Source organism: Pecten maximus, chromosome 15, assembly GCF_902652985.1.
Source record: "Pecten maximus chromosome 15, xPecMax1.1, whole genome shotgun sequence".
Lineage (NCBI taxonomy): Eukaryota > Metazoa > Mollusca > Bivalvia > Pectinida > Pectinidae > Pecten > Pecten maximus.
The window spans coordinates 18,926,051-18,952,945 of record NC_047029.1 but is presented as its reverse complement, the minus strand read 5'-3'; the positions used below and the strand labels follow the sequence as shown (position 1 = coordinate 18,952,945).

Here is a 26,895-nt window from a genome sequence, read left to right as displayed (position 1 = left end):
GGTTAGAATGTATTATCAAAGTATTGTTGGTATTGGTGATTTTTGATCACCTGATCTAACGCTATATCATAGGATGATAAACATACTGACATGATCTAAAATGTCACTCAAAATCATATAGGAGATATTATTTTTCAGTTAATATTTAACGTTTTCGAAAATCCACTTATTCAAGATGGATTGATTTTAGAAAGAGAATCAGGATATTGAGTGTAATACAGTTATACCTGTTGTATGTTTGAATTATAAACACGTACTACGTTGATTGGATCAAATGTGTATGTTTAAGAAGAACACGAGAACATTTGCAAGCATTTGTTGATAAAGATGCACTTTATGTTTACAGAGTGTGACATCCAAATGATTTCACAAGATGACACGACTGATGTTGTTTCCAGCACTACTGATGGAAACGGGAATGGATTGACTGAGGCATTCGTTCCCAACTCTGGCGTTTCAAAGCCGACAATAAGCTATACGATTAAGGCTATTAATGATGATGTCAAATTCTTCCGATTTTCTGCCAAAGTATGGAATGTCCAAACTATCCAAGTGTTTGTCCTTGACAGCAGCAACAATCCTGTTGCGCCTATCAATCCCCGAGAGGTACGTGAAAACAATGTCATCATGGCATATGAATGAGCGTGAAATTAGAATGTCATATTAAACAAATAAACTATATGCGAATATCATCTCGATAACCTAAGTCGTAAAATCCGAATTGTGACAAATACCGAAAGTGATGTCTTATATAATGAGCTTTTTAAACGACGATGTTTCATATTTGTGTTGCTCTTAGGTGTCAGTTTCGGGACCCTATCCGAAAACGGTAGATGTACGTCTGGTTGGTACTCCGGGTGTGACGGTGAAGATAGTTCTTGAACCAACATCATATGGTCAACCTAAACTTGATGAAGTAGAGATTGATGCTTGCTTCACATCAGGTATTACTTCTTATGGATTACTTGACTAAAATTATAACCCCTTTTTTTACTGAATGTCGAGCCAAGAATATGAACAGCTGTAGGACGTCTGATATGTTTTTGTGTACATTCATTATTCAATGTTTTTCCTTCAAATTTTAGTGACAACAACTACAAGTGTAACGACAACCGCAGTTCCTACATCTACGTCTACATACTACCACACATCGACAACAACTGTACCAACAACAACGACCATACCGACAACTACAGAATCAACGACTCCCGAGGGAACGACATCTACAACTACGGCTACCACTAGCACAACCACGTCTACGACCACTCATAGCACAACGACAGGTATACATTCAGAATTAGGAATGCTGAAACATATGATTATACATATAGCACACTATGTACTGTAGTGTATTTTTCAAAATCTGCACTATCATCAATTGCACTGGATTGAAATCATGATTATTCGCGAAATATTTCCATTGTATGGTTCCGTGTAAAGAAGGGAGGTAGTCTTTTTTGTGACGGAATTTTGACGAATCGAAAAATATATGCTTTCATTGATTAAAATAGTAATTTGCAGAAGAGGTTAGAATGTATTATCAAAGTATTGTTGGTATTGGTGATTTTTGATCACCTGATCTAACGCTATATCATAGGATGATAAACATACTGACATGATCTAAAATGTCACTCAAAATCATATAGGAGATATTATTTTTCAGTTAATATTTAAACGTTTTCGAAAATCCACTTATTCAAGATGGATTGATTTTAGAAAGAGAATCAGGATATTGAGTGTAATACAGTTATACCTGTTGTATGTTTGAATTATAAACACGTACTACGTTGATTGGATCAAATGTGTATGTTTAAGAAGAACACGAGAACATTTGCAAGCATTTGTTGATAAAGATGCACTTTATGTTTACAGAGTGTGACATCCAAATGATTTCACAAGATGACACGACTGATGTTGTTTCCAGCACTACTGATGGAAACGGGAATGGATTGACTGAGGCATTCGTTCCCAACTCTGGCGTTTCAAAGCCGACAATAAGCTATACGATTAAGGCTATTAATGATGATGTCAAATTCTTCCGATTTTCTGCCAAAGTATGGAATGTCCAAACTATCCAAGTGTTTGTCCTTGACAGCAGCAACAATCCTGTTGCGCCTATCAATCCCCGAGAGGTACGTGAAAACAATGTCATCATGGCATATGAATGAGCGTGAAATTAGAATGTCATATTAAACAAATAAACTATATGCGAATATCATCTCGATAACCTAAGTCGTAAAATCCTAATTGTGACAAATACCGAAGGTGATGTCTATATAATGAGCTTTTTTAAACGACGATGTTTCATATTTGTGTTGCTCTTAGGTGTCAGTTTCGGGACCCTATCCGAAAACGGTAGATGTACGTCTGGTTGGTACTCCGGGTGTGACGGTGAAGATAGTTCTTGAACCAACATCATATGGTCAACCTAAACTTGATGAAGTAGAGATTGATGCTTGCTTCACATCAGGTATTACTTCTTATGGATTACTTGACTAAAATTATAACCCCCTTTTTTACTGAATGTCGAGCCAAGAATATGAACAGCTGTAGGACGTCTGATATGTTTTTGTGTACATTCATTATTCAATGTTTTTCCTTCAAATTTTAGTGACAACAACTACAAGTGTAACGACAACCGCAGTTCCTACAACACCACTGCTCCAACCCACGACTACCACCACATCGACAACAACTGTACCAACAACAACGACCATACCGACAACTACAGAATCAACGACTCCCGAGGGAACGACATCTACAACTACGGCTACCACTAGCACAACCACGTCTACGACCACTCATAGCACAACGACAGGTATACATTCAGAATTAGGAATGCTGAAACATATGATTATACATATAGCACACTATGTACTGTAGTGTATTTTCAAAATCTGCACTATCATGAATTGCACTGGATTGAAATCATGATTATTCGCGAAATATTTCCATTGTATGGTTCCGTGTAAAGAAGGGAGGTAGTCTTTTTTGTGACGGAATTTTGACGAATCGAAAAATATATGCTTTCATTGATTAAAATAGTAATTTGCAGAAGAGGTTAGAATGTATTATCAAAGTATTGTTAGTATTGGTGATTTTTGATCACCTGATCTAACGCTATATCATAGGATGATAAACATACTGACATGATCTAAAATGTCACTCAAAATCATATAGGAGATATTATTTTTCAGTTAATATTTAAACGTTTTCGAAAATCCACTTATTCAAGATGGATTGATTTTAGAAAGAGAATCAGTATATTGAGTGTAATACAGTTATACCTGTTGTATGTTTGAATTATAAACACGTACTACGTTGATTGGATCAAATGTGTATGTTTAAGAAGAACACGAGAACATTTGCAAGCATTTGTTGATAAAGATGCACTTTATGTTTACAGAGTGTGACATCCAAATGATTTCACAAGATGACACGACTGATGTTGTTTCCAGCACTACTGATGGAAACGGGAATGGATTGACTGAGGCATTCGTTCCCAACTCTGGCGTTTCAAAGCCGACAATAAGCTATACGATTAAGGCTATTAATGATGATGTCAAATTCTTCCGATTTTCTGCCAAAGTATGGAATGTCCAAACTATCCAAGTGTTTGTCCTTGACAGCAGCAACAATCCTGTTGCGCCTATCAATCCCCGAGAGGTACGTGAAAACAATGTCATCATGGCATATGAATGAGCGTGAAATTAGAATGTCATAAAACAAATAAACTATATGCGGATATCATCTCGATAACCTAAGTCGTAAAATCCGAATTGTGACAAACACCGAAGGTGATGTTTATATAATGAGCTTATTTAAACGACGATGTTTCATATTTGTGTTGCTCTTAGGTGTCAGTTTCGGGACCCTATCCGAAAACGGTAGATGTACGTCTGGTTGGTACTCCGGGTGTGACGGTGAAGATAGTTCTTGAACCAACATCATATGGTCAACCTAAACTTGATGAAGTAGAGATTGATGCTTGCTTCACATCAGGTATTACTTCTTATGGATTACTTGACTAAAATTATAACCCCTTTTTTTACTGAATGTCGAGCCAAGAATATGAACAGCTGTAGGACGTCTGATATGTTTTTGTGTACATTCATTATTCAATGTTTTTCCTTCAAATTTTAGTGACAACAACTACAAGTGTAACGACAACCGCAGTTCCTACATCTACGTCTACTACTACATCGACAACAACTGTACCAACAACAACGACCATACCGACAACTACAGAATCAACGACTCCCGAGGGAACGACATCTACAACTACGGCTACCACTAGCACAACCACGTCTACGACCACTCATAGCACAACGACAGGTATACATTCAGAATTAGGAATGCTGAAACATATGATTATACATATAGCACACTATGTACTGTAGTGTATTTTTCAAAATCTGCACTATCATGAATTGCACTGGATTGAAATCATGATTATTCGCGAAATATTTCCATTGTATGGTTCCGTGTAAAGAAGGGAGGTAGTCTTTTTTGTGACGGAATTTTGACGAATCGAAAAATATATGCTTTCATTGATTAAAATAGTAATTTGCAGAAGAGGTTAGAATGTATTATCAAAGTATTGTTGGTATTGGATTTTGCTCCTGATTCGTCTCTCGGAGTAAACTATGAATGATCAATGTCCTCAAACTATAGGGAGTCTCTTTTCGTATATTTCCAACGTTTCGACTATTCTTAGCGCTTGCTGTAGAACGAGCATGTATGAGTGTAATACCGTTCTATGTGGTCTGTTGCCTTCTCCGCCGTTGTTGGCTCCTGTGTGTTCGCGACCGCGCATTTGAGCATGTGGCTACAGTGCCTTTGTTTAGGTGTGCTCCATGATTTCCCGCTGACGATGGTGTTCCGCCTTTGATGGACCAGGGCGGTTGTGGGTTGTTCTTGGCGTTTCCCGGCCTGCCTCGTCGGTCCTGCTGTGTCCTTTTGCTTTTTGCTTTTTTTTGTTGTTGTGTTGGGCTCGCGCGTTTGTTTCTTTCTCTTTGTTGTCTTGGTGGTTGGGGTTGGGCCTGCTGTGTTTTGTTTTTTAGTGTGTCCCCCTGTTTTTTTGTTTTGTTTTGTCTGTGTTTTTTTGTTTTTGTTTTTTTCTTTGTCGTTTTCTTCTGGTTGTTTTTTTTTTTTTTGTTTTTTTTTTTTTTTTTTTTGTTGTTTTTTTTTTTCGCCTTTCTTTTTTTTTTTTTTTTTTTTTTTTTTTTTTGGTCTTTCTTTTTTTTTTTTTTGTCCCCTTTCTTTTCGTTCTTTATTGTTTTGTTTTTGTTTTGTTGTGTAACATTTTTGTTTTTTTGTTTGCTTTTTGTTTTACACTTGCTTCTTTTTTCGTTCGCCACGGTTCGCTCGGCGCCAAACGGGTTGCAGCGGACGGCGGCTCTGTGTGTACTCACTGGCCGTTCTTCCACTGGCCTTGCTGGTTTGTTCCCCTACAGCCTTGTGTATCACGTGCAACAAAGTCCCACCACGAGGGTTCCTGGCCCCCAACGCACTCACAACCAACAACACCCAAGACTCAGCCACCACAAAATCTAACACCCCTCATCGGGCTGATGCTGGCGTTCTTACCGATACCCCCACGCCAGCGTCACAAAAAAGAAAAAAAAAAGATATACAGAATAACAAAGATAGCCGCAACACTAAGAACCAAACAAACAACAAACCAACAAAACCCGGAACACCGCAAACCAGTGAAGACAAAAAAAGAAAAATACGACAAGGCCACCAAACAAACACAAAACACAAAAAAACAAAACATATATAAAGAAAAAAAAAAAAACAATCATGTAATATACTGCAATATAAAAAAACCCCACACCAAAAACACAAGAGATACCTTCAATATAACAACTAACAAGAAAACAAAAACAACAACCGATACCTTGTCGGTAAAAAAGGAACCCTTTTCCCGACACGACTAAGGTATAACCACAAAACACAGTCGATATTGACAAATAACGACAGAAGTAATATTGTTTAATATGACATTCTAATTTCACGCTCATTCATATGCCATGATGACATTGTTTTCACGTACCTCTCGGGGATTGATAGGCGCAACAGGATTGTTGCTGCTGTCAAGGACAAACACTTGGATAGTTTGGACATTCCATACTTTGGCAGAAAATCGGAAGAATTTGACATCATCATTAATAGCCTTAATCGTATAGCTTATTGTCGGCTTTGAAACGCCAGAGTTTGGAACGAATGCCTCAGTCAATCCATTCCCGTTTCCATCAGTAGTGCTGGAAACAACATCAGTCGTGTCATCTTGTGAAATCATTTGGATGTCACACTCTGTAAACATAAAGTGCATCTTTATCAACAAATGCTTGCAAATGTTCTCGTGTTCTTCTTAAACATACACATTTGATCCAATCAACGTAGTACGTGTTTATAATTCAAACATACAACAGGTATAACTGTATTACACTCAATATACTGATTCTCTTTCTAAAATCAATCCATCTTGAATAAGTGGATTTTCGAAAACGTTTAAATATTAACTGAAAAATAATATCTCCTATATGATTTTGAGTGACATTTTAGATCATGTCAGTATGTTTATCATCCTATGATATAGCGTTAGATCAGGTGATCAAAAATCACCAATACCAACAATACTTTGATAATACATTCTAACCTCTTCTGCAAATTACTATTTTAATCAATGAAAGCATATATTTTTCGATTCGTCAAAATTCCGTCACAAAAAAGACTACCTCCCTTCTTTACACGGAACCATACAATGGAAATATTTCGCGAATAATCATGATTTCAATCCAGTGCAATTCATGATAGTGCAGATTTTGAAAAATACACTACAGTACATAGTGTGCTATATGTATAATCATATGTTTCAGCATTCCTAATTCTAAATGTATACCTGTCGTTGTGCTATGAGTGGTCGTAGACGTGGTTGTGCTAGTGGTAGCCGTAGTTGTAGATGTCGTTCCCTCGGGAGTCGTTGATTCTGTAGTTGTCGGTATGGTCGTTGTTGTTGGTACAGTTGTTGTCGATGTGTGGTAGTCGTGGGTTCTGGAGCAGTGGTTGTTGTAGGAACTGCGGTTGTCGTTACACTTGTAGTTGTTGTCACTAAAATTTGAAGGAAAAACATTGAATAATGAATGTACACAAAAACATATCAGACGTCCTACAGCTGTTCATATTCTTGGCTCGACATTCAGTAAAAAAGGGGGTTATAATTTTAGTCAAGTAATCCATAAGAAGTAATACCTGATGTGAAGCAAGCATCAATCTCTACTTCATCAAGTTTAGGTTGACCATATGATGTTGGTTCAAGAACTATCTTCACCGTCACACCCGGAGTACCAACCAGACGTACATCTACCGTTTTCGGATAGGGTCCCGAAACTGACACCTAAGAGCAACACAAATATGAAACATCGTCGTTTAAATGAGCTCATTATATAGACATCACCTTCGGTGTTTGTCACAATTCGGATTTTACGACTTAGGTTATCGAGATGATATTCGCATATAGTTTATTTGTTTAATATGACATTCTAATTTCACGCTCATTCATATGCCATGATGACATTGTTTTCACGTACCTCTCGGGGATTGATAGGCGCAACAGGATTGTTGCTGCTGTCAAGGACAAACACTTGGATAGTTCGGACATTCCATACTTTGGCAGAAAATCGGAAGAATTTGACATCATCATTAATAGCCTTAATCGTATAGCTTATTGTCGGCTTTGAAACGCCAGAGTTGGGAACGAATGCCTCAGTCAATCCATTCCCGTTTCCATCAGTAGTGCTGGAAACAACATCAGTCGTGTCATCTTGTGAAATCATTTGGATGTCACACTCTGTAAACATAAAGTGCATCTTTATCAACAAATGCTTGCAAATGTTCTCGTGTTCTTCTTAAACATACACATTTGATCCAATCAACGTAGTACGTGTTTATAATTCAAACATACAACAGGTATAACTGTATTACACTCAATATACTGATTCTCTTTCTAAAATCAATCCATCTTGAATAAGTGGATTTTCGAAAACGTTTAAATATTAACTGAAAAATAATATCTCCTATATGATTTTGAGTGACATTTTAGATCATGTCAGTATGTTTATCATCCTATGATATAGCGTTAGATCAGGTGATCAAAAATCACCAATACCAACAATACTTTGATAATACATTCTAACCTCTTCTGCAAATTACTATTTTAATCAATGAAAGCATATATTTTTCGATTCGTCAAAATTCCGTCACAAAAAAGACTACCTCCCTTCTTTACACGGAACCATACAATGGAAATATTTCGCGAATAATCATGATTTCAATCCAGTGCAATTGATGATAGTGCAGATTTTGAAAAATACACTACAGTACATAGTGTGCTATATGTATAATCATAAGTTTCAGCATTCCTAATTCTGAATGTATACCTGTCGTTGTGCTATGAGTGGTCGTAGACGTGGTTGTGCTAGTGGTAGCCGTAGTTGTAGATGTCGTTCCCTCGGGAGTCGTTGATTCTGTAGTTGTCGGTATGGTCGTTGTTGTTGGTACAGTTGTTGTCGATGTCGTGGTAGTCGTAGTTTCTGGAGCAGTGGTTGTTGTAGGAACTGCGGTTGTCGTTACACTTGTAGTTGTTGTCACTAAAATTTGAAGGAAAAACATTGAATAATGAATGTACACAAAAACATATCAGACGTCCTACAGCTGTTCATATTCTTGGCTCGACATTCAGTAAAAAAGGGGGTTATAATTTTAGTCAAGTAATCCATAAGAAGTAATACCTGATGTGAAGCAAGCATCAATCTCTACTTCATCAAGTTTAGGTTGACCATATGATGTTGGTTCAAGAACTATCTTCACCGTCACACCCGGAGTACCAACCAGACGTACATCTACCGTTTTCGGATAGGGTCCCGAAACTGACACCTAAGAGCAACACAAATATGAAACATCGTCGTTTAAAAAAGCTCATTATATAGACATCACCTTCGGTATTTGTCACAATTAGGATTTTACGACTTAGGTTATCGAGATGATATTCGCATATAGTTTATTTGTTTAATATGACATTCTAATTTCACGCTCATTCATATGCCATGATGACATTGTTTTCACGTACCTCTCGGGGATTGATAGGCGCAACAGGATTGTTGCTGCTGTCAAGGACAAACACTTGGATAGTTTGGACATTCCATACTTTGGCAGAAAATCGGAAGAATTTGACATCATCATTAATAGCCTTAATCGTATAGCTTATTGTCGGCTTTGAAACGCCAGAGTTGGGAACGAATGCCTCAGTCAATCCATTCCCGTTTCCATCAGTAGTGCTGGAAACAACATCAGTCGTGTCATCTTGTGAAATCATTTGGATGTCACACTCTGTAAACATAAAGTGCATCTTTATCAACAAATGCTTGCAAATGTTCTCGTGTTCTTCTTAAACATACACATTTGATCCAATCAACGTAGTACGTGTTTATAATTCAAACATACAACAGGTATAACTGTATTACACTCAATATACTGATTCTCTTTCTAAAATCAATCCATCTTGAATAAGTGGATTTTCGAAAACGTTTAAATATTAACTGAAAAATAATATCTCCTATATGATTTTGAGTGACATTTTAGATCATGTCAGTATGTTTATCATCCTATGATATAGCGTTAGATCAGGTGATCAAAAATCACCAATACCAACAATACTTTGATAATACATTCTAACCTCTTCTGCAAATTACTATTTTAATCAATGAAAGCATATATTTTTCGATTCGTCAAAATTCCGTCACAAAAAAGACTACCTCCCTTCTTTACACGGAACCATACAATGGAAATATTTCGCGAATAATCATGATTTCAATCCAGTGCAATTGATGATAGTGCAGATTTTGAAAAATACACTACAGTACATAGTGTGCTATATGTATAATCATATGTTTCAGCATTCCTAATTCTGAATGTATACCTGTCGTTGTGCTATGAGTGGTCGTAGACGTGGTTGTGCTAGTGGTAGCCGTAGTTGTAGATGTCGTTCCCTCGGGAGTCGTTGATTCTGTAGTTGTCGGTATGGTCGTTGTTGTTGGTACAGTTGTTGTCGATGTAGTAGTAGACGTAGATGTAGGAACTGCGGTTGTCGTTACACTTGTAGTTGTTGTCACTAAAATTTGAAGGAAAAACATTGAATAATGAATGTACACAAAAACATATCAGACGTCCTACAGCTGTTCATATTCTTGGCTCGACATTCAGTAAAAAAGGGGGTTATAATTTTAGTCAAGTAATCCATAAGAAGTAATACCTGATGTGAAGCAAGCATCAATCTCTACTTCATCAAGTTTAGGTTGACCATATGATGTTGGTTCAAGAACTATCTTCACCGTCACACCCGGAGTACCAACCAGACGTACATCTACCGTTTTCGGATAGGGTCCCGAAACTGACACCTAAGAGCAACACAAATATGAAACATCGTCGTTTAAAAAAGCTCATTATATAAACATCACCTTCGGTATTTGTCACAATTAGGATTTTACGACTTAGGTTATCGAGATGATATTCGCATATAGTTTATTTGTTTAATATGACATTCTAATTTCACGCTCATTCATATGCCATGATGACATTGTTTTCACGTACCTCTCGGGGATTGATAGGCGCAACAGGATTGTTGCTGCTGTCAAGGACAAACACTTGGATAGTTCGGACATTCCATACTTTGGCAGAAAATCGGAAGAATTTGACATCATCATTAATAGCCTTAATCGTATAGCTTATTGTCGGCTTTGAAACGCCAGAGTTGGGAACGAATGCCTCAGTCAATCCATTCCCGTTTCCATCAGTAGTGCTGGAAACAACATCAGTCGTGTCATCTTGTGAAATCATTTGGATGTCACACTCTGTAAACATAAAGTGCATCTTTATCAACAAATGCTTGCAAATGTTCTCGTGTTCTTCTTAAACATACACATTTGATCCAATCAACGTAGTACGTGTTTATAATTCAAACATACAACAGGTATAACTGTATTACACTCAATATCCTGATTCTCTTTCTAAAATCAATCCATCTTGAATAAGTGGATTTTCGAAAACGTTTAAATATTAACTGAAAAATAATATCTCCTATATGATTTTGAGTGACATTTTAGATCATGTCAGTATGTTTATCATCCTATGATATAGCGTTAGATCAGGTGATCAAAAATCACCAATACCAACAATACTTTGATAATACATTCTAACCTCTTCTGCAAATTACTATTTTAATCAATGAAAGCATATATTTTTCGATTCGTCAAAATTCCGTCACAAAAAAAGAATACCTCCCTTCTTTACACGGAACCATACAATGGAAATATTTCGCGAATAATCATGATTTCAAATCCAGTGCAATTGATGATAGTGCAGATTTTGAAAAATACACTACAGTACATAGTGTGTTATATGTATAATCATATGTTTCAGCATTCCTAATTCTGAATGTATACCTGTTGTTGTGCTATGAGTGGTCGTAGACTTGGTTGTGCTAGTGGTAGCCGTAGTTGTAGATGTCGTTCCCTCGGGAGTCGTTGATTCTGTAGTTGTCGGTATGGTCGTTGTTGTTGGTACAGTTGTTGTCGATGTCGTGGTAGTCGTAGTTTCTGGAGCAGTGGTTGTTGTAGGCAATGCGGTTGTCGTTACACTTGTAGTTGTTGTCACTAAAATTTGAAGAAAAAACATTGAATAATGAATGTACACAAAAACATATCAGACGTCCTACAGCTGTTCATATTCTTGGCTCGACATTCAGTAAAAAAAAGGGGGGTATAATTTTAGTCAAATAATCAATAAGAAGTAATACCTGATGTGAAGCAAGCATCAATCTCTACTTCATCAAGTTTAGGTTGACCATATGATGTTGGTTCAAGAACTATCTTCACCGTCACACCCGGAGTACCAACCAGACGTACATCTACCGTTTTCGGATAGGGTCCCGAAACTGACACCTAAGAGCAACACAAATATGAAACATCGTCGTTTAAAAAAGCTCATTATATAAACATCACCTTCGGTATTTGTCACAATTAGGATTTTACGACTTAGGTTATCGAGATGATATTCGCATATAGTTTATTTGTTTAATATGACATTCTAATTTCACGCTCATTCATATGCCATGATGACATTGTTTTCACGTACCTCTCGGGGATTGATAGGCGCAACAGGATTGTTGCTGCTGTCAAGGACAAACACTTGGATAGTTTGGACATTCCATACTTTGGCAGAAAATCGGAAGAATTTGACATCATCATTAATAGCCTTAATCGTATAGCTTATTGTCGGCTTTGAAACGCCAGAGTTGGGAACGAATGCCTCAGTCAATCCATTCCCGTTTCCATCAGTAGTGCTGGAAACAACATCAGTCGTGTCATCTTGTGAAATCATTTGGATGTCACACTCTGTAAACATAAAGTGCATCTTTATCAACAAATGCTTGCAAATGTTCTCGTGTTCTTCTTAAACATACACATTTGATCCAATCAACGTAGTACGTGTTTATAATTCAAACATACAACAGGTATAACTGTATTACACTCAATATACTGATTCTCTTTCTAAAATCAATCCATCTTGAATAAGTGGATTTTCGAAAACGTTTAAATATTAACTGAAAAATAATATCTCCTATATGATTTTGAGTGACATTTTAGATCATGTCAGTATGTTTATCATCCTATGATATAGCGTTAGATCAGGTGATCAAAAATCACCAATACCAACAATACTTTGATAATACATTCTAACCTCTTCTGCAAATTACTATTTTAATCAATGAAAGCATATATTTTTCGATTCGTCAAAATTCCGTCACAAAAAAGACTACCTCCCTTCTTTACACGGAACCATACAATGGAAATATTTCGCGAATAATCATGATTTCAATCCAGTGCAATTGATGATAGTGCAGATTTTGAAAAATACACTACAGTACATAGTGTGCTATATGTATAATCATAAGTTTCAGCATTCCTAATTCTGAATGTATACCTGTCGTTGTGCTATGAGTGGTCGTAGACGTGGTTGTGCTAGTGGTAGCCGTAGTTGTAGATGTCGTTCCCTCGGGAGTCGTTGATTCTGTAGTTGTCGGTATGGTCGTTGTTGTTGGTACAGTTGTTGTCGATGTGGTGGTAGTCGTGGTTCTGGAGCAGTGGTTGTAGGAACTGCGGTTGTCGTTACACTTGTAGTTGTTGTCACTAAAATTTGAAGGAAAAACATTGAATAATGAATGTACACAAAAACATATCAGACGTCCTACAGCTGTTCATATTCTTGGCTCGACATTCAGTAAAAAAAGGGGTTATAATTTTAGTCAAGTAATCCATAAGAAGTAATACCTGATGTGAAGCAAGCATCAATCTCTACTTCATCAAGTTTAGGTTGACCATATGATGTTGGTTCAAGAACTATCTTCACCGTCACACCCGGAGTACCAACCAGACGTACATCTACCGTTTTCGGATAGGGTCCCGAAACTGACACCTAAGAGCAACACAAATATGAAACATCGTCGTTTAAAAAAGCTCATTATATAGACATCACCTTCGGTATTTGTCACAATTAGGATTTTACGACTTAGGTTATCGAGATGATATTCGCATATAGTTTATTTGTTTAATATGACATTCTAATTTCACGCTCATTCATATGCCATGATGACATTGTTTTCACGTACCTCTCGGGGATTGATAGGCGCAACAGGATTGTTGCTGCTGTCAAGGACAAACACTTGGATAGTTTGGACATTCCATACTTTGGCAGAAAATCGGAAGAATTTGACATCATCATTAATAGCCTTAATCGTATAGCTTATTGTCGGCTTTGAAACGCCAGAGTTGGGAACGAATGCCTCAGTCAATCCATTCCCGTTTCCATCAGTAGTGCTGGAAACAACATCAGTCGTGTCATCTTGTGAAATCATTTGGATGTCACACTCTGTAAACATAAAGTGCATCTTTATCAACAAATGCTTGCAAATGTTCTCGTGTTCTTCTTAAACATACACATTTGATCCAATCAACGTAGTACGTGTTTATAATTCAAACATACAACAGGTATAACTGTATTACACTCAATATACTGATTCTCTTTCTAAATCAATCCATCTTGAATAAGTGGATTTTCGAAAACGTTTAAATATTAACTGAAAAATAATATCTCCTAATAAATATATCAGCAATTTAATAATTCTCAAATTAAAATTAAATATACAGTCTTTTCGGTGGAATAATTAGATAAAGATTGAATCCTTTCGGATATGGTATTCAAAATTGAAATTTATGAATACAATTGTGTGTATTTTTGATATGATTTCTAATTTATTAAATGTTTGTAAATAAGAGTTATTCTGATTATGTATAGTGTGGTATGTTTTCGTAAATCCAGTTTGATGTTCGGAAATTGTTTGAATGGTTCTGAGTATTACATTTAGGTCAGATCATAGTAGTTGATTGACAAAAATTAGTAGGTGTATAATAAAAATAAAAAACCTGCTATAATCACCTATCAGTATAAAGGCTAAATTAGTGATACTATATAAAGATACTTAGATCAATCATATTCATATTTGAACAATATTAATAATTTCAGTATGGTCATTGATTCAAAATTACGTTCGGATAGGCAAATATTTTGAAACAATTATCCTCTTAAAAACATTGATCAAAATCACCAATACCAACAATACTTTGATAATACATTCTAACCTCTTCTGCAAATTACTATTTTAATCAATGAAAGCATATATTTTTCGATTCGTCAAAATTCCGTCACAAAAAAGACTACCTCCCTTCTTTACACGGAACCATACAATGGAAATATTTCGCGAATAATCATGATTTCAATCCAGTGCAATTGATGATAGTGCAGATTTTGAAAAATACACTACAGTACATAGTGTGCTATATGTATAATCATATGTTTCAGCATTCCTAATTCTGAATGTATACCTGTCGTTGTGCTATGAGTGGTCGTAGACGTGGTTGTGCTAGTGGTAGCCGTAGTTGTAGATGTCGTTCCCTCGGGAGTCGTTGATTCTGTAGTTGTCGGTATGGTCGTTGTTGTTGGTACAGTTGTTGTCGATGTAGTAGTAGACGTAGATGTAGGAACTGCGGTTGTCGTTACACTTGTAGTTGTTGTCACTAAAATTTGAAGGAAAAACATTGAATAATGAATGTACACAAAAACATATCAGACGTCCTACAGCTGTTCATATTCTTGGCTCGACATTCAGTAAAAAAGGGGGTTATAATTTTAGTCAAGTAATCCATAAGAAGTAATACCTGATGTGAAGCAAGCATCAATCTCTACTTCATCAAGTTTAGGTTGACCATATGATGTTGGTTCAAGAACTATCTTCACCGTCACACCCGGAGTACCAACCAGACGTACATCTACCGTTTTCGGATAGGGTCCCGAAACTGACACCTAAGAGCAACACAAATATGAAACATCGTCGTTTAAAAAAGCTCATTATATAAACATCACTATCGGTATTTGTCACAATTCGGATTTTACGACTTAGGTTATCGAGATGATATTCGCATATAGTTTATTTGTTTAATATGACATTCTAATTTCACGCTCATTCATATGCCATGATGACATTGTTTTCACGTACCTCTCGGGGATTGATAGGCGCAACAGGATTGTTGCTGCTGTCAAGGACAAACACTTGGATAGTTTGGACATTCCATACTTTGGCAGAAAATCGGAAGAATTTGACATCATCATTAATAGCCTTAATCGTATAGCTTATTGTCGGCTTTGAAACGCCAGAGTTTGGAACGAATGCCTCAGTCAATCCATTCCCGTTTCCATCAGTAGTGCTGGAAACAACATCAGTCGTGTCATCTTGTGAAATCATTTGGATGTCACACTCTGTAAACATAAAGTGCATCTTTATCAACAAATGCTTGCAAATGTTCTCGTGTTCTTCTTAAACATACACATTTGATCCAATCAACGTAGTACGTGTTTATAATTCAAACATACAACAGGTATAACTGTATTACACTCAATATCCTGATTCTCTTTCTAAAATCAATCCATCTTGAATAAGTGGATTTTCGAAAACGTTTAAATATTAACTGAAAAATAATATCTCCTATATGATTTTGAGTGACATTTTAGATCATGTCAGTATGTTTATCATCCTATGATATAGCGTTAGATCAGGTGATCAAAAATCACCAATACCAACAATACTTTGATAATACATTCTAACCTCTTCTGCAAATTACTATTTTAATCAATGAAAGCATATATTTTTCGATTCGTCAAAATTCCGTCACAAAAAAGACTACCTCCCTTCTTTACACGGAACCATACAATGGAAATATTTCGCGAATAATCATGATTTCAATCCAGTGCAATTCATGATAGTGCAGATTTTGAAAAATACACTACAGTACATAGTGTGCTATATGTATAATCATATGTTTCAGCATTCCTAATTCTGAATGTATACCTGTCGTTGTGCTATGAGTGGTCGTAGACGTGGTTGTGCTAGTGGTAGCCGTAGTTGTAGATGTCGTTCCCTCGGGAGTCGTTGATTCTGTAGTTGTCGGTATGGTCGTTGTTGTTGGTACAGTTGTTGTCGATGTGGTGGTAGTCGTGGGTTCTGGAGCAGTGGTTGTTGTAGGAACTGCGGTTGTCGTTACACTTGTAGTTGTTGTCACTAAAATTTGAAGGAAAAACATTGAATAATGAATGTACACAAAAACATATCAGACGTCCTACAGCTGTTCATATTCTTGGCTCGACATTCAGTAAAAAAGGGGGTTATAATTTTAGTCAAGTAATCCATAAGAAGTAATACCTGATGTGAAGCAAGCATCAATCTCTACTTCATCAAGTTTAGGTTGACCATATGATGTTGGTTCAAGAACTATCTTCACCGTCACACCCGGAGTACCAACCAGACGTACATCTACCGTTTTCGGATAGGGTCCCGAAACTGACACCTAAGAGCAACACAAATATGAAACATCGTCGTTTAAAAAAGCTCATTATATAGACATCACCTTCGGTATTTGTCACAATTAGGATTTTACGACTTAGGTTATCGAGATGATATTCGCATATAGTTTATTTGTTTAATATGACATTCTAATTTCACGCTCATTCATATGCCATGATGACATTGTTTTCACGTACCTCTCGGGGATTGATAGGCGCAACAGGATTGTTGCTGCTGTCAAGGACAAACACTTGGATAGTTTGGACATTCCATACTTTGGCAGAAAATCGGAAGAATTTGACATCATCATTAATAGCCTTAATCGTATAGCTTATTGTCGGCTTTGAAACGCCAGAGTTGGGAACGAATGCCTCAGTCAATCCATTCCCGTTTCCATCAGTAGTGCTGGAAACAACATCAGTCGTGTCATCTTGTGAAATCATTTGGATGTCACACTCTGTAAACATAAAGTGCATCTTTATCAACAAATGCTTGCAAATGTTCTCGTGTTCTTCTTAAACATACACATTTGATCCAATCAACGTAGTACGTGTTTATAATTCAAACATACAACAGGTATAACTGTATTACACTCAATATACTGATTCTCTTTCTAAAATCAATCCATCTTGAATAAGTGGATTTTCGAAAACGTTTAAATATTAACTGAAAAATAATATCTCCTATATGATTTTGAGTGACATTTTAGATCATGTCAGTATGTTTATCATCCTATGATATAGCGTTAGATCAGGTGATCAAAAATCACCAATACCAACAATACTTTGATAATACATTCTAACCTCTTCTGCAAATTACTATTTTAATCAATGAAAGCATATATTTTTCGATTCGTCAAAATTCCGTCACAAAAAAGACTACCTCCCTTCTTTACACGGAACCATACAATGGAAATATTTCGCGAATAATCATGATTTCAATCCAGTGCAATTGATGATAGTGCAGATTTTGAAAAATACACTACAGTACATAGTGTGCTATATGTATAATCATATGTTTCAGCATTCCTAATTCTGAATGTATACCTGTCGTTGTGCTATGAGTGGTCGTAGACGTGGTTGTGCTAGTGGTAGCCGTAGTTGTAGATGTCGTTCCCTCGGGAGTCGTTGATTCTGTAGTTGTCGGTATGGTCGTTGTTGTTGGTACAGTTGTTGTCGATGTAGTAGTAGACGTAGATGTAGGAACTGCGGTTGTCGTTACACTTGTAGTTGTTGTCACTAAAATTTGAAGGAAAAACATTGAATAATGAATGTACACAAAAACATATCAGACGTCCTACAGCTGTTCATATTCTTGGCTCGACATTCAGTAAAAAAGGGGGTTATAATTTTAGTCAAGTAATCCATAAGAAGTAATACCTGATGTGAAGCAAGCATCAATCTCTACTTCATCAAGTTTAGGTTGACCATATGATGTTGGTTCAAGAACTATCTTCACCGTCACACCCGGAGTACCAACCAGACGTACATCTACCGTTTTCGGATAGGGTCCCGAAACTGACACCTAAGAGCAACACAAATATGAAACATCTTCGTTTAAATGAGCTCATTATATAAACATCACCTTCGGTGTTTGTCACAATTCGGATTTTACGACTTAGGTTATCGAGATGATATTCGCATATAGTTTATTTGTTTTATATGACATTCAAATTTCACGCTCATTCATATGCCATGATGACATTGTTTTCACGTACCTCTCGGGGATTGATAGGCGCAACAGGATTGTTGCTGCTGTCAAGGACAAACACTTGGATAGTTTGGACATTCCATACTTTGGCAGAAAATCGGAAGAATTTGACATCATCATTAATAGCCTTAATCGTATAGCTTATTGTCGGCTTTGAAACGCCAGAGTTGGGAACGAATGCCTCAGTCAATCCATTCCCGTTTCCATCAGTAGTGCTGGAAACAACATCAGTCGTGTCATCTTGTGAAATCATTTGGATGTCACACTCTGTAAACATAAAGTGCATCTTTATCAACAAATGCTTGCAAATGTTCTCGTGTTCTTCTTAAACATACACATTTGATCCAATCAACGTAGTACGTGTTTATAATTCAAACATACAACAGGTATAACTGTATTACACTCAATATACTGATTCTCTTTCTAAAATCAATCCATCTTGAATAAGTGGATTTTCGAAAACGTTTAAATATTAACTGAAAAATAATATCTCCTATATGATTTTGAGTGACATTTTAGATCATGTCAGTATGTTTATCATCCTATGATATAGCGTTAGATCAGGTGATCAAAAATCACCAATACCAACAATACTTTGATAATACATTCTAACCTCTTCTGCAAATTACTATTTTAATCAATGAAAGCATATATTTTTCGATTCGTCAAAATTCCGTCACAAAAAAGACTACCTCCCTTCTTTACACGGAACCATACAATGGAAATATTTCGCGAATAATCATGATTTCAATCCAGTGCAATTCATGATAGTGCAGATTTTGAAAAATACACTACAGTACATAGTGTGCTATATGTATAATCATATGTTTCAGCATTCCTAATTCTGAATGTATACCTGTCGTTGTGCTATGAGTGGTCGTAGACGTGGTTGTGCTAGTGGTAGCCGTAGTTGTAGATGTCGTTCCCTCGGGAGTCGTTGATTCTGTAGTTGTCGGTATGGTCGTTGTTGTTGGTACAGTTGTTGTCGATGTAGTAGTAGACGTAGATGTTAGGAACTGCGGTTGTCGTTACACTTGTAGTTGTTGTCACTAAAATTTGAAGGAAAAACATTGAATAATGAATGTACACAAAAACATATCAGACGTCCTACAGCTGTTCATATTCTTGGCTCGACATTCAGTAAAAAAAGGGGTTATAATTTTAGTCAAGTAATCCATAAGAAGTAATACCTGATGTGAAGCAAGCATCAATCTCTACTTCATCAAGTTTAGGTTGACCATATGATGTTGGTTCAAGAACTATCTTCACCGTCACACCCGGAGTACCAACCAGACGTACATCTACCGTTTTCGGATAGGGTCCCGAAACTGACACCTAAGAGCAACACAAAAATGAAACATCGTCGTTTAAAAAAGCTCATTATATAAACATCACTTTCGGTATTTGTCACAATTCGGATTTTACGACTTAGGTTATCGAGATGATATTCGCATATAGTTTATTTGTTTAATATGACATTCTAATTTCACGCTCATTCATATGCCATGATGACATTGTTTTCACGTACCTCTCGGGGATTGATAGGCGCAACAGGATTGTTGCTGCTGTCAAGGACAAACACTTGGATAGTTTGGACATTCCATACTTTGGCAGAAAATCGGAAGAATTTGACATCATCATTAATAGCCTTAATCGTATAGCTTATTGTCGGCTTTGAAACGCCAGAGTTGGGAACGAATGCCTCAGTCAATCCATTCCCGTTTCCATCAGTAGTGCTGGAAACAACATCAGTCGTGTCATCTTGTGAAATCATTTGGATGTCACACTCTGTAAACATAAAGTGCATCTTTATCAACAAATGCTTGCAAATGTTCTCGTGTTCTTCTTAAACATACACATTTGATCCAATCAACGTAGTACGTGTTTATAATTCAAACATACAACAGGTATAACTGTATTACACTCAATATACTGATTCTCTTTCTAAAATCAATCCATCTTGAATAAGTGGATTTTCGAAAACGTTTAAATATTAACTGAAAAATAATATCTCCTATATGATTTTGAGTGACATTTTAGATCATGTCAGTATGTTTATCATCCTATGATATAGCGTTAGATCAGGTGATCAAAAATCACCAATACCAACAATACTTTGATAATACATTCTAACCTCTTCTGCAAATTACTATTTTAATCAATGAAAGCATATATTTTTCGATTCGTCAAAATTCCGTCACAAAAAAGACTACCTCCCTTCTTTACACGGAACCATACAATGGAAATATTTCGCGAATAATCATGATTTCAATCCAGTGCAATTCATGATAGTGCAGATTTTGAAAAATACACTACAGTACATAGTGTGCTATATGTATAATCATATGTTTCAGCATTCCTAATTCTGAATGTATACCTGTCGTTGTGCTATGAGTGGTCGTAGACGTGGTTGTGCTAGTGGTAGCCGTAGTTGTAGATGTCGTTCCCTCGGGAGTCGTTGATTCTGTAGTTGTCGGTATGGTCGTTGTTGTTGGTACAGTTGTTGTCGATGTGGTAGTCGTAGGTTCTGAGCAGTGGTTGTAGGAACTGCGGTTGTCGTTACACTTGTAGTTGTTGTCACTAAAATTTGAAGGAAAAACATTGAATAATGAATGTAGACAAAAACATATCAGACGTCCTACAGCTGTTCATATTCTTGGCTCGACATTCAGTAAAAAAGGGGGTTATAATTTTAGTCAAGTAATCCATAAGAAGTAATACCTGATGTGAAGCAAGCATCAATCTCTACTTCATCAAGTTTAGGTTGACCATATGATGTTGGTTCAAGAACTATCTTCACCGTCACACCCGGAGTACCAACCAGACGTACATCTACCGTTTTCGGATGGAGTCCCGAAACTGACACCTAAGAGCAACACAAATATGAAACATCGTCGTTTAAAAAAAGCTCATTATATAGACATCACCTTCGGTATTTGTCACAATTAGGATTTTACGACTTAGGTTATCGAGATGATATTCGCATATAGTTTATTTGTTTAATATGACATTCTAATTTCACGCTCATTCATATGCCATGATGACATTGTTTTCACGTACCTCTCGGGGATTGATAGGCGCAACAGGATTGTTGCTGCTGTCAAGGACAAACACTTGGATAGTTTGGACATTCCATACTTTGGCAGAAAATCGGAAGAATTTGACATCATCATTAATAGCCTTAATCGTATAGCTTATTGTCGGCTTTGAAACGCCAGAGTTGGGAACGAATGCCTCAGTCAATCCATTCCCGTTTCCATCAGTAGTGCTGGAAACAACATCAGTCGTGTCATCTTGTGAAATCATTTGGATGTCACACTCTGTAAACATAAAGTGCATCTTTATCAACAAATGCTTGCAAATGTTCTCGTGTTCTTCTTAAACATACACATTTGATCCAATCAACGTAGTACGTGTTTATAATTCAAACATACAACAGGTATAACTGTATTACACTCAATATACTGATTCTCTTTCTAAAATCAATCCATCTTGAATAAGTGGATTTTCGAAAACGTTTAAATATTAACTGAAAAATAATATCTCCTATATGATTTTGAGTGACATTTTAGATCATGTCAGTATGTTTATCATCCTATGATATAGCGTTAGATCAGGTGATCAAAAATCACCAATACCAACAATACTTTGATAATACATTCTAACCTCTTCTGCAAATTACTATTTTAATCAATGAAAGCATATATTTTTCGATTCGTCAAAATTCCGTCACAAAAAAGACTACCTCCCTTCTTTACACGGAACCATACAATGGAAATATTTCGCGAATAATCATGATTTCAATCCAGTGCAATTCATGATAGTGCAGATTTTGAAGAATACACTACAGTACATAGTGTGCTATATGTATAATCATATGTTTCAGCATTCCTAATTCTGAATGTATACCTGTCGTTGTGCTATGAGTGGTCGTAGACGTGGTTGTGCTAGTGGTAGCCGTAGTTGTAGATGTCGTTCCCTCGGGAGTCGTTGATTCTGTAGTTGTCGGTATGATCGTTGTTGTTGGTACAGTTGTTGTCGATGTGGTGGTAGTCGTGGGTTCTTGAGCAGTGGTTGTTGTAGGAACTGCGGTTGTCGTTACACTTGTAGTTGTTGTCACTAAAATTTGAAGGAAAAACATTGAATAATGAATGTACACAAAAACATATCAGACGTCCTACAGCTGTTCATATTCTTGGCTCGACATTCAGTAAAAAAAGGGGTTATAATTTTAGTCAAGTAATCCATAAGAAGTAATACCTGATGTGAAGCAAGCATCAATCTCTACTTCATCAAGTTTAGGTTGACCATATGATGTTGGTTCAAGAACTATCTTCACCGTCACACCCGGAGTACCAACCAGACGTACATCTACCGTTTTCGGATAGGGTCCCGAAACTGACACCTAAGAGCAACACAAATATGAAACATCGTCGTTTAAAAAAGCTCATTATATAGACATCACCTTCGGTATTTGTCACAATTAGGATTTTACGACTTAGGTTATCGAGATGATATTCGCATATAGTTTATTTGTTTAATATGACATTCTAATTTCACGCTCATTCATATGCCATGATGACATTGTTTTCACGTACCTCTCGGGGATTGATAGGCGCAACAGGATTGTTGCTGCTGTCAAGGACCAACACTTGGATAGTTCGGACATTCCATACTTTGGCAGAAAATCGGAAGAATTTGACATCATCATTAATAGCCTTAATCGTATAGCTTATTGTCGGCTTTGAAACGCCAGAGTTGGGAACGAATGCCTCAGTCAATCCATTCCCGGTTCCATCAGTAGTGCTGGAAACAACATCAGTCGTGTCATCTTGTGAAATCATTTGGATGTCACACTCTGTAAACATAAAGTGCATCTTTATCAACAAATGCTTGCAAATGTTCTCGTGTTCTTCTTAAACATACACATTTGATCCAATCAACGTAGTACGTGTTTATAATTCAAACATACAACAGGTATAACTGTATTACACTCAATATACTGATTCTCTTTCTAAAATCAATCCATCTTGAATAAGTGGATTTTCGAAAACGTTTAAATATTAACTGAAAAATAATATCTCCTATATGATTTTGAGTGACATTTTAGATCATGTCAGTATGTTTATCATCCTATGATATAGCGTTAGATCAGGTGATCAAAAATCACCAATACCAACAATACTTTGATAATACATTCTAACCTCTTCTGCAAATTACTATTTTAATCAATGAAAGCATATATTTTTCGATTCGTCAAAATTCCGTCACAAAAGAGACTACCTCCCTTCTTTACACGGAACCATACAATGGAAATATTTCGCGAATAATCATGATTTCAATCCAGTGCAATTCATGATAGTGCAGATTTTGGAAAATACACTACAGTACATAGTGTGCTATATGTATAATCAGATGTTTCAGCATTCCTAATTCTGAATGTATACCTGTCGTTGTGCTATGAGTGGTCGAAGACGTGGTTGTGCTAGTGGTAGCCGTAGTTGTAGATGTCGTTCCCTCGGGAGTCGTTGATTCTGTAATTGTCGGTATGGTCGTTGTTGTTGGTACAGTTGTTGTCGATGTAGTAGTAGACGTAGATGTAGGAACTGCGGTTGTCGTTACACTTGTAGTTGTTGTCACTAAAATTTGAAGGAAAAACACTGAATAATGAATGCACACAAAAACATATCAGACGTCCTACAGCTGTTCATATTCTTGGCTCGACATTCAGTAAAAAAGGGGGTTATAATTTTAGTCAAGTAATCCATAAGAAGTAATACCTGATGTGAAGCAAGCATCAATCTCTACTTCATCAAGTTTAGGTTGACCATATGATGTTGGTTCAAGAACTATCTTCACCGTCACACCCGGAGTACCAACCAGACGTACATCTACCGTTTTCGGATAGGGTCCCGAAACTGACACCTAAGAGCAACACAAATATGAAACATCGTCGTTTAAAAAAGCTCATTATATAGACATCACCTTCGGTGTTTGTCACAATTAGGATTTTACGACTTAGGTTATCGAGATGATATTCGCATATAGTTTATTTGTTTAATATGACATTCTAATTTCACGCTCATTCATATGCCATGATAACATTGTTTTCACGTACCTCTCGGGGATTGATAGGCGCAACAGGATTGTTGCTGCTGTCAAGGACCAACACTTGGATAGTTCGGACATTCCATACTTTGGCAGAAAATCGGAAGAATTTGACATCATCATTAATAGCCTTAATCGTATAGCTTATTGTCGGCTTTGAAACGCCAGAGTTGGGAACGAATGCCTCAGTCAATCCATTCCCGTTTCCATCAGTAGTGCTGGAAACAACATCAGTCGTGTCATCTTGTGAAATCATTTGGATGTCACACTCTGTAAACATCAAGTGCATCTTTATCAACAAATGCTTGCAAATGTTCTCGTGTTCTTCTTAAACATACACATTTGATCCAATCAACGTAGTACGTGTTTATAATTCAAACATACAACAGGTATAACTGTATTACACTCAATATACTGATTCTCTTTCTAAAATCAATCCATCTTGAATAAATGGATTTTCGAAAACGTTTAAATATTAACTGAAAAATAATATCTCCTATATGATTTTGAGTGACATTTTAGATCATGTGAGTATGTTTATCATCCTATGATATAGCGTTAGATCAGGTGATCAAAAATCACCAATACCAACAATACTTTGATAATACATTCTAACCTCTTCTGCAAATTACTATTTTAATCAATGAAAGCATATATTTTTCGATTCGTCAAAATTCCGTCACAAAAAAGACTACCTCCCTTCTTTACACGGAACCATACAATGGAAATATTTCGCGAATAATCATGATTTCAAATCCAGTGCAATTCATGATAGTGCAGATTTTGAAACATACACTCCAGTACATAATGTGTTATATGTATAGTCATATGTTTCAGCATTCCTAATTCTGAATGTATACCTGTCGTTGTGCTATGAGTGGTCGTAGACGTGGTTGTGCTAGTGGTAGCCGTAGTGGTAGATGTCGTTCCCTCGGGAGTCGTTGATTCTGTAGTTGTCGGTATGGTCGTTGATGTTGGTAGAGTCGTTGTCGAAGTAGAAAGTGTTGATGAAACTGGAATTTTAACGAAGTCGTGAAATTCATACGAAAAAAAAATTGGCAAATATTTAATTAACATGCATGCACTTAAAACATCAAAATCAATATGTGCGTATTTTGCGATTGGTAAAACTTTTAAGATGTTTTATTTGAAATTAGTTGTGATTGGAGGATATACGCCATTCGCGATCGGCTTAAATGTTCTCACTCGTAACTCAATAGCATATTTTGATACATTTGATCACATCTGTAATCTTGATAATAAAAGTATGTTTTTCCTGTGTCATATCCAAACTGTTTTCATTATATGTTGTTACGTTGCCACGTATGTTAATAGAACTCTCATATGCTTTGCCTTCATAAAGGATTAGAATGATTTGTTCAATCAATAATTTCACTCGGTGCTGATGGGATAAATTTTCCCAGTTTGATTGTACTGTCCTTATCATCCATGGTACACACATGCGCACGTAAGTGCTTTGGTGAAAAATCACAAATGATATTTATCATCTGATTGTTTAAGTATATGCCTACCTACTGAGTAGTAGATGGTACCAGGAAGGCATCAAGTAGATGTGGCGAAGACATGGCGAAGACATGACATGGCGAAGACATGGTTGGCTGATATTTAACATTATGTTTTCTCCGGCGAAGGTTTGTCCAACAGCCAAATGGTTCTCAACTTCTTCGGCTCTGGTACGATTGGGTCGGTACACCCAGTATTTGATATACGTTGGCAATTTCACGTTGATAAACATGCGCTCGACATATCAAGTGAATATTTCGAATTTTAATTTAATGTGTATCCCTATATCTAGATATTTAGCAGGCAAAATCTATATCAATAAAGTCTATGTTCTCTTCGGCATTCCAAGAATATACAAATTACAATACAGTTATGTCTACAAGCATTTGAATTTTTCTGCATAATTAATTGCGGAAATATTTTGTAACTAATTCAAAATGAAGTGATAAACCAAAACAATATCAATAGGGTTATTTTGCACTTTAGTTTCTCTTTATGATTAGGTCAAAAACCTCGCAATACATCAATGCAATTTAGAA

At 36.4% G+C, this 26,895-nt stretch overlaps 3 protein-coding genes and 1 long non-coding RNA gene across 4 annotated transcripts in view; 1 reads left to right on the top strand and 3 right to left on the bottom strand.

Moving 5' to 3' along the window:
* The first annotated feature begins 312 nt into the window (after positions 1-312).
* LOC117343300 (mucin-5AC-like) lies at positions 313-4,400 on the top strand. Its single transcript, XM_033905643.1, has 9 exons — positions 313-606; positions 800-944; positions 1,086-1,283; positions 1,873-2,132; positions 2,326-2,470; positions 2,612-2,818; positions 3,407-3,666; positions 3,858-4,002; positions 4,144-4,400. Exons 1-9 carry the CDS (start codon positions 328-330, stop codon positions 4,398-4,400), a joined length of 1,896 nt encoding a protein of 631 aa, XP_033761534.1. The 5' UTR covers positions 313-327.
* Positions 4,401-6,056: 1,656 nt separating this feature from the next.
* On the bottom strand, positions 6,057-7,038 carry LOC117343103. Its single transcript, XR_004535958.1, has 2 exons — positions 6,908-7,038; positions 6,057-6,318 (listed from the first exon to the last, which is right to left on the bottom strand). It is a non-coding gene; the product is annotated as an uncharacterized LOC117343103 (long non-coding RNA).
* A 521-nt stretch (positions 7,039-7,559) lies between these two features.
* Positions 7,560-19,010, bottom strand: LOC117343298 (mucin-5AC-like). Its single transcript, XM_033905642.1, has 21 exons — positions 18,732-19,010; positions 18,394-18,538; positions 18,061-18,252; positions 17,212-17,471; positions 16,874-17,018; positions 16,523-16,732; positions 15,674-15,933; positions 15,336-15,480; positions 15,003-15,194; positions 13,730-13,989; positions 13,392-13,536; positions 12,196-12,455; positions 11,858-12,002; positions 11,505-11,714; positions 10,654-10,913; positions 10,316-10,460; positions 9,983-10,174; positions 9,134-9,393; positions 8,796-8,940; positions 8,445-8,654; positions 7,560-7,855 (listed from the first exon to the last, which is right to left on the bottom strand). The coding sequence occupies exons 1-21, from the start codon at positions 19,008-19,010 to the stop codon at positions 7,560-7,562; spliced, it is 4,356 nt and encodes a 1,451-aa protein (XP_033761533.1).
* A 608-nt stretch (positions 19,011-19,618) lies between these two features.
* Positions 19,619-26,895, bottom strand: part of LOC117343297 (SCO-spondin-like) — a 45,149-nt gene continuing 37,872 nt past the window's right edge. The window contains exons 41-48 of the mRNA XM_033905641.1: positions 25,693-25,845; positions 24,843-25,102; positions 24,505-24,649; positions 24,306-24,363; positions 21,102-21,235; positions 20,253-20,512; positions 19,915-20,059; positions 19,619-19,773 (exon numbers count right to left, since the gene is read on the bottom strand). Coding sequence (XP_033761532.1) covers positions 19,619-19,773; positions 19,915-20,059; positions 20,253-20,512; positions 21,102-21,235; positions 24,306-24,363; positions 24,505-24,649; positions 24,843-25,102; positions 25,693-25,845 — 1,310 coding nt within the window. The remainder of the gene's footprint in view (positions 19,774-19,914; positions 20,060-20,252; positions 20,513-21,101; positions 21,236-24,305; positions 24,364-24,504; positions 24,650-24,842; positions 25,103-25,692; positions 25,846-26,895) is intronic.

What these genes read in the sequence shown, in the direction of transcription:
- LOC117343298 (XM_033905642.1), bottom strand. Translation starts at nt 19,010, where the DNA reads ATGCACTTTATGTTTACAGAGTGTGACATCCAAATGATTTCACAAGAT. An exon ending in TGATGCTTGCTTCACATCAG is followed by an intron (nt 18,253 to 18,393) that starts GTATTACTTCTT and finishes TTCAAATTTTAG; the next exon opens with TGACAACAACTACAAGTGTA. An exon ending in TGATGCTTGCTTCACATCAG is followed by an intron (nt 16,733 to 16,873) that starts GTATTACTTCTT and finishes TTCAAATTTTAG; the next exon opens with TGACAACAACTACAAGTGTA.
- LOC117343300 (XM_033905643.1), top strand. Translation starts at nt 328, where the DNA reads ATGCACTTTATGTTTACAGAGTGTGACATCCAAATGATTTCACAAGAT. An exon ending in CGCCTATCAATCCCCGAGAG is followed by an intron (nt 2,133 to 2,325) that starts GTACGTGAAAAC and finishes TGTTGCTCTTAG; the next exon opens with GTGTCAGTTTCGGGACCCTA. An exon ending in CACTCATAGCACAACGACAG is followed by an intron (nt 2,819 to 3,406) that starts GTATACATTCAG and finishes TTATGTTTACAG; the next exon opens with AGTGTGACATCCAAATGATT.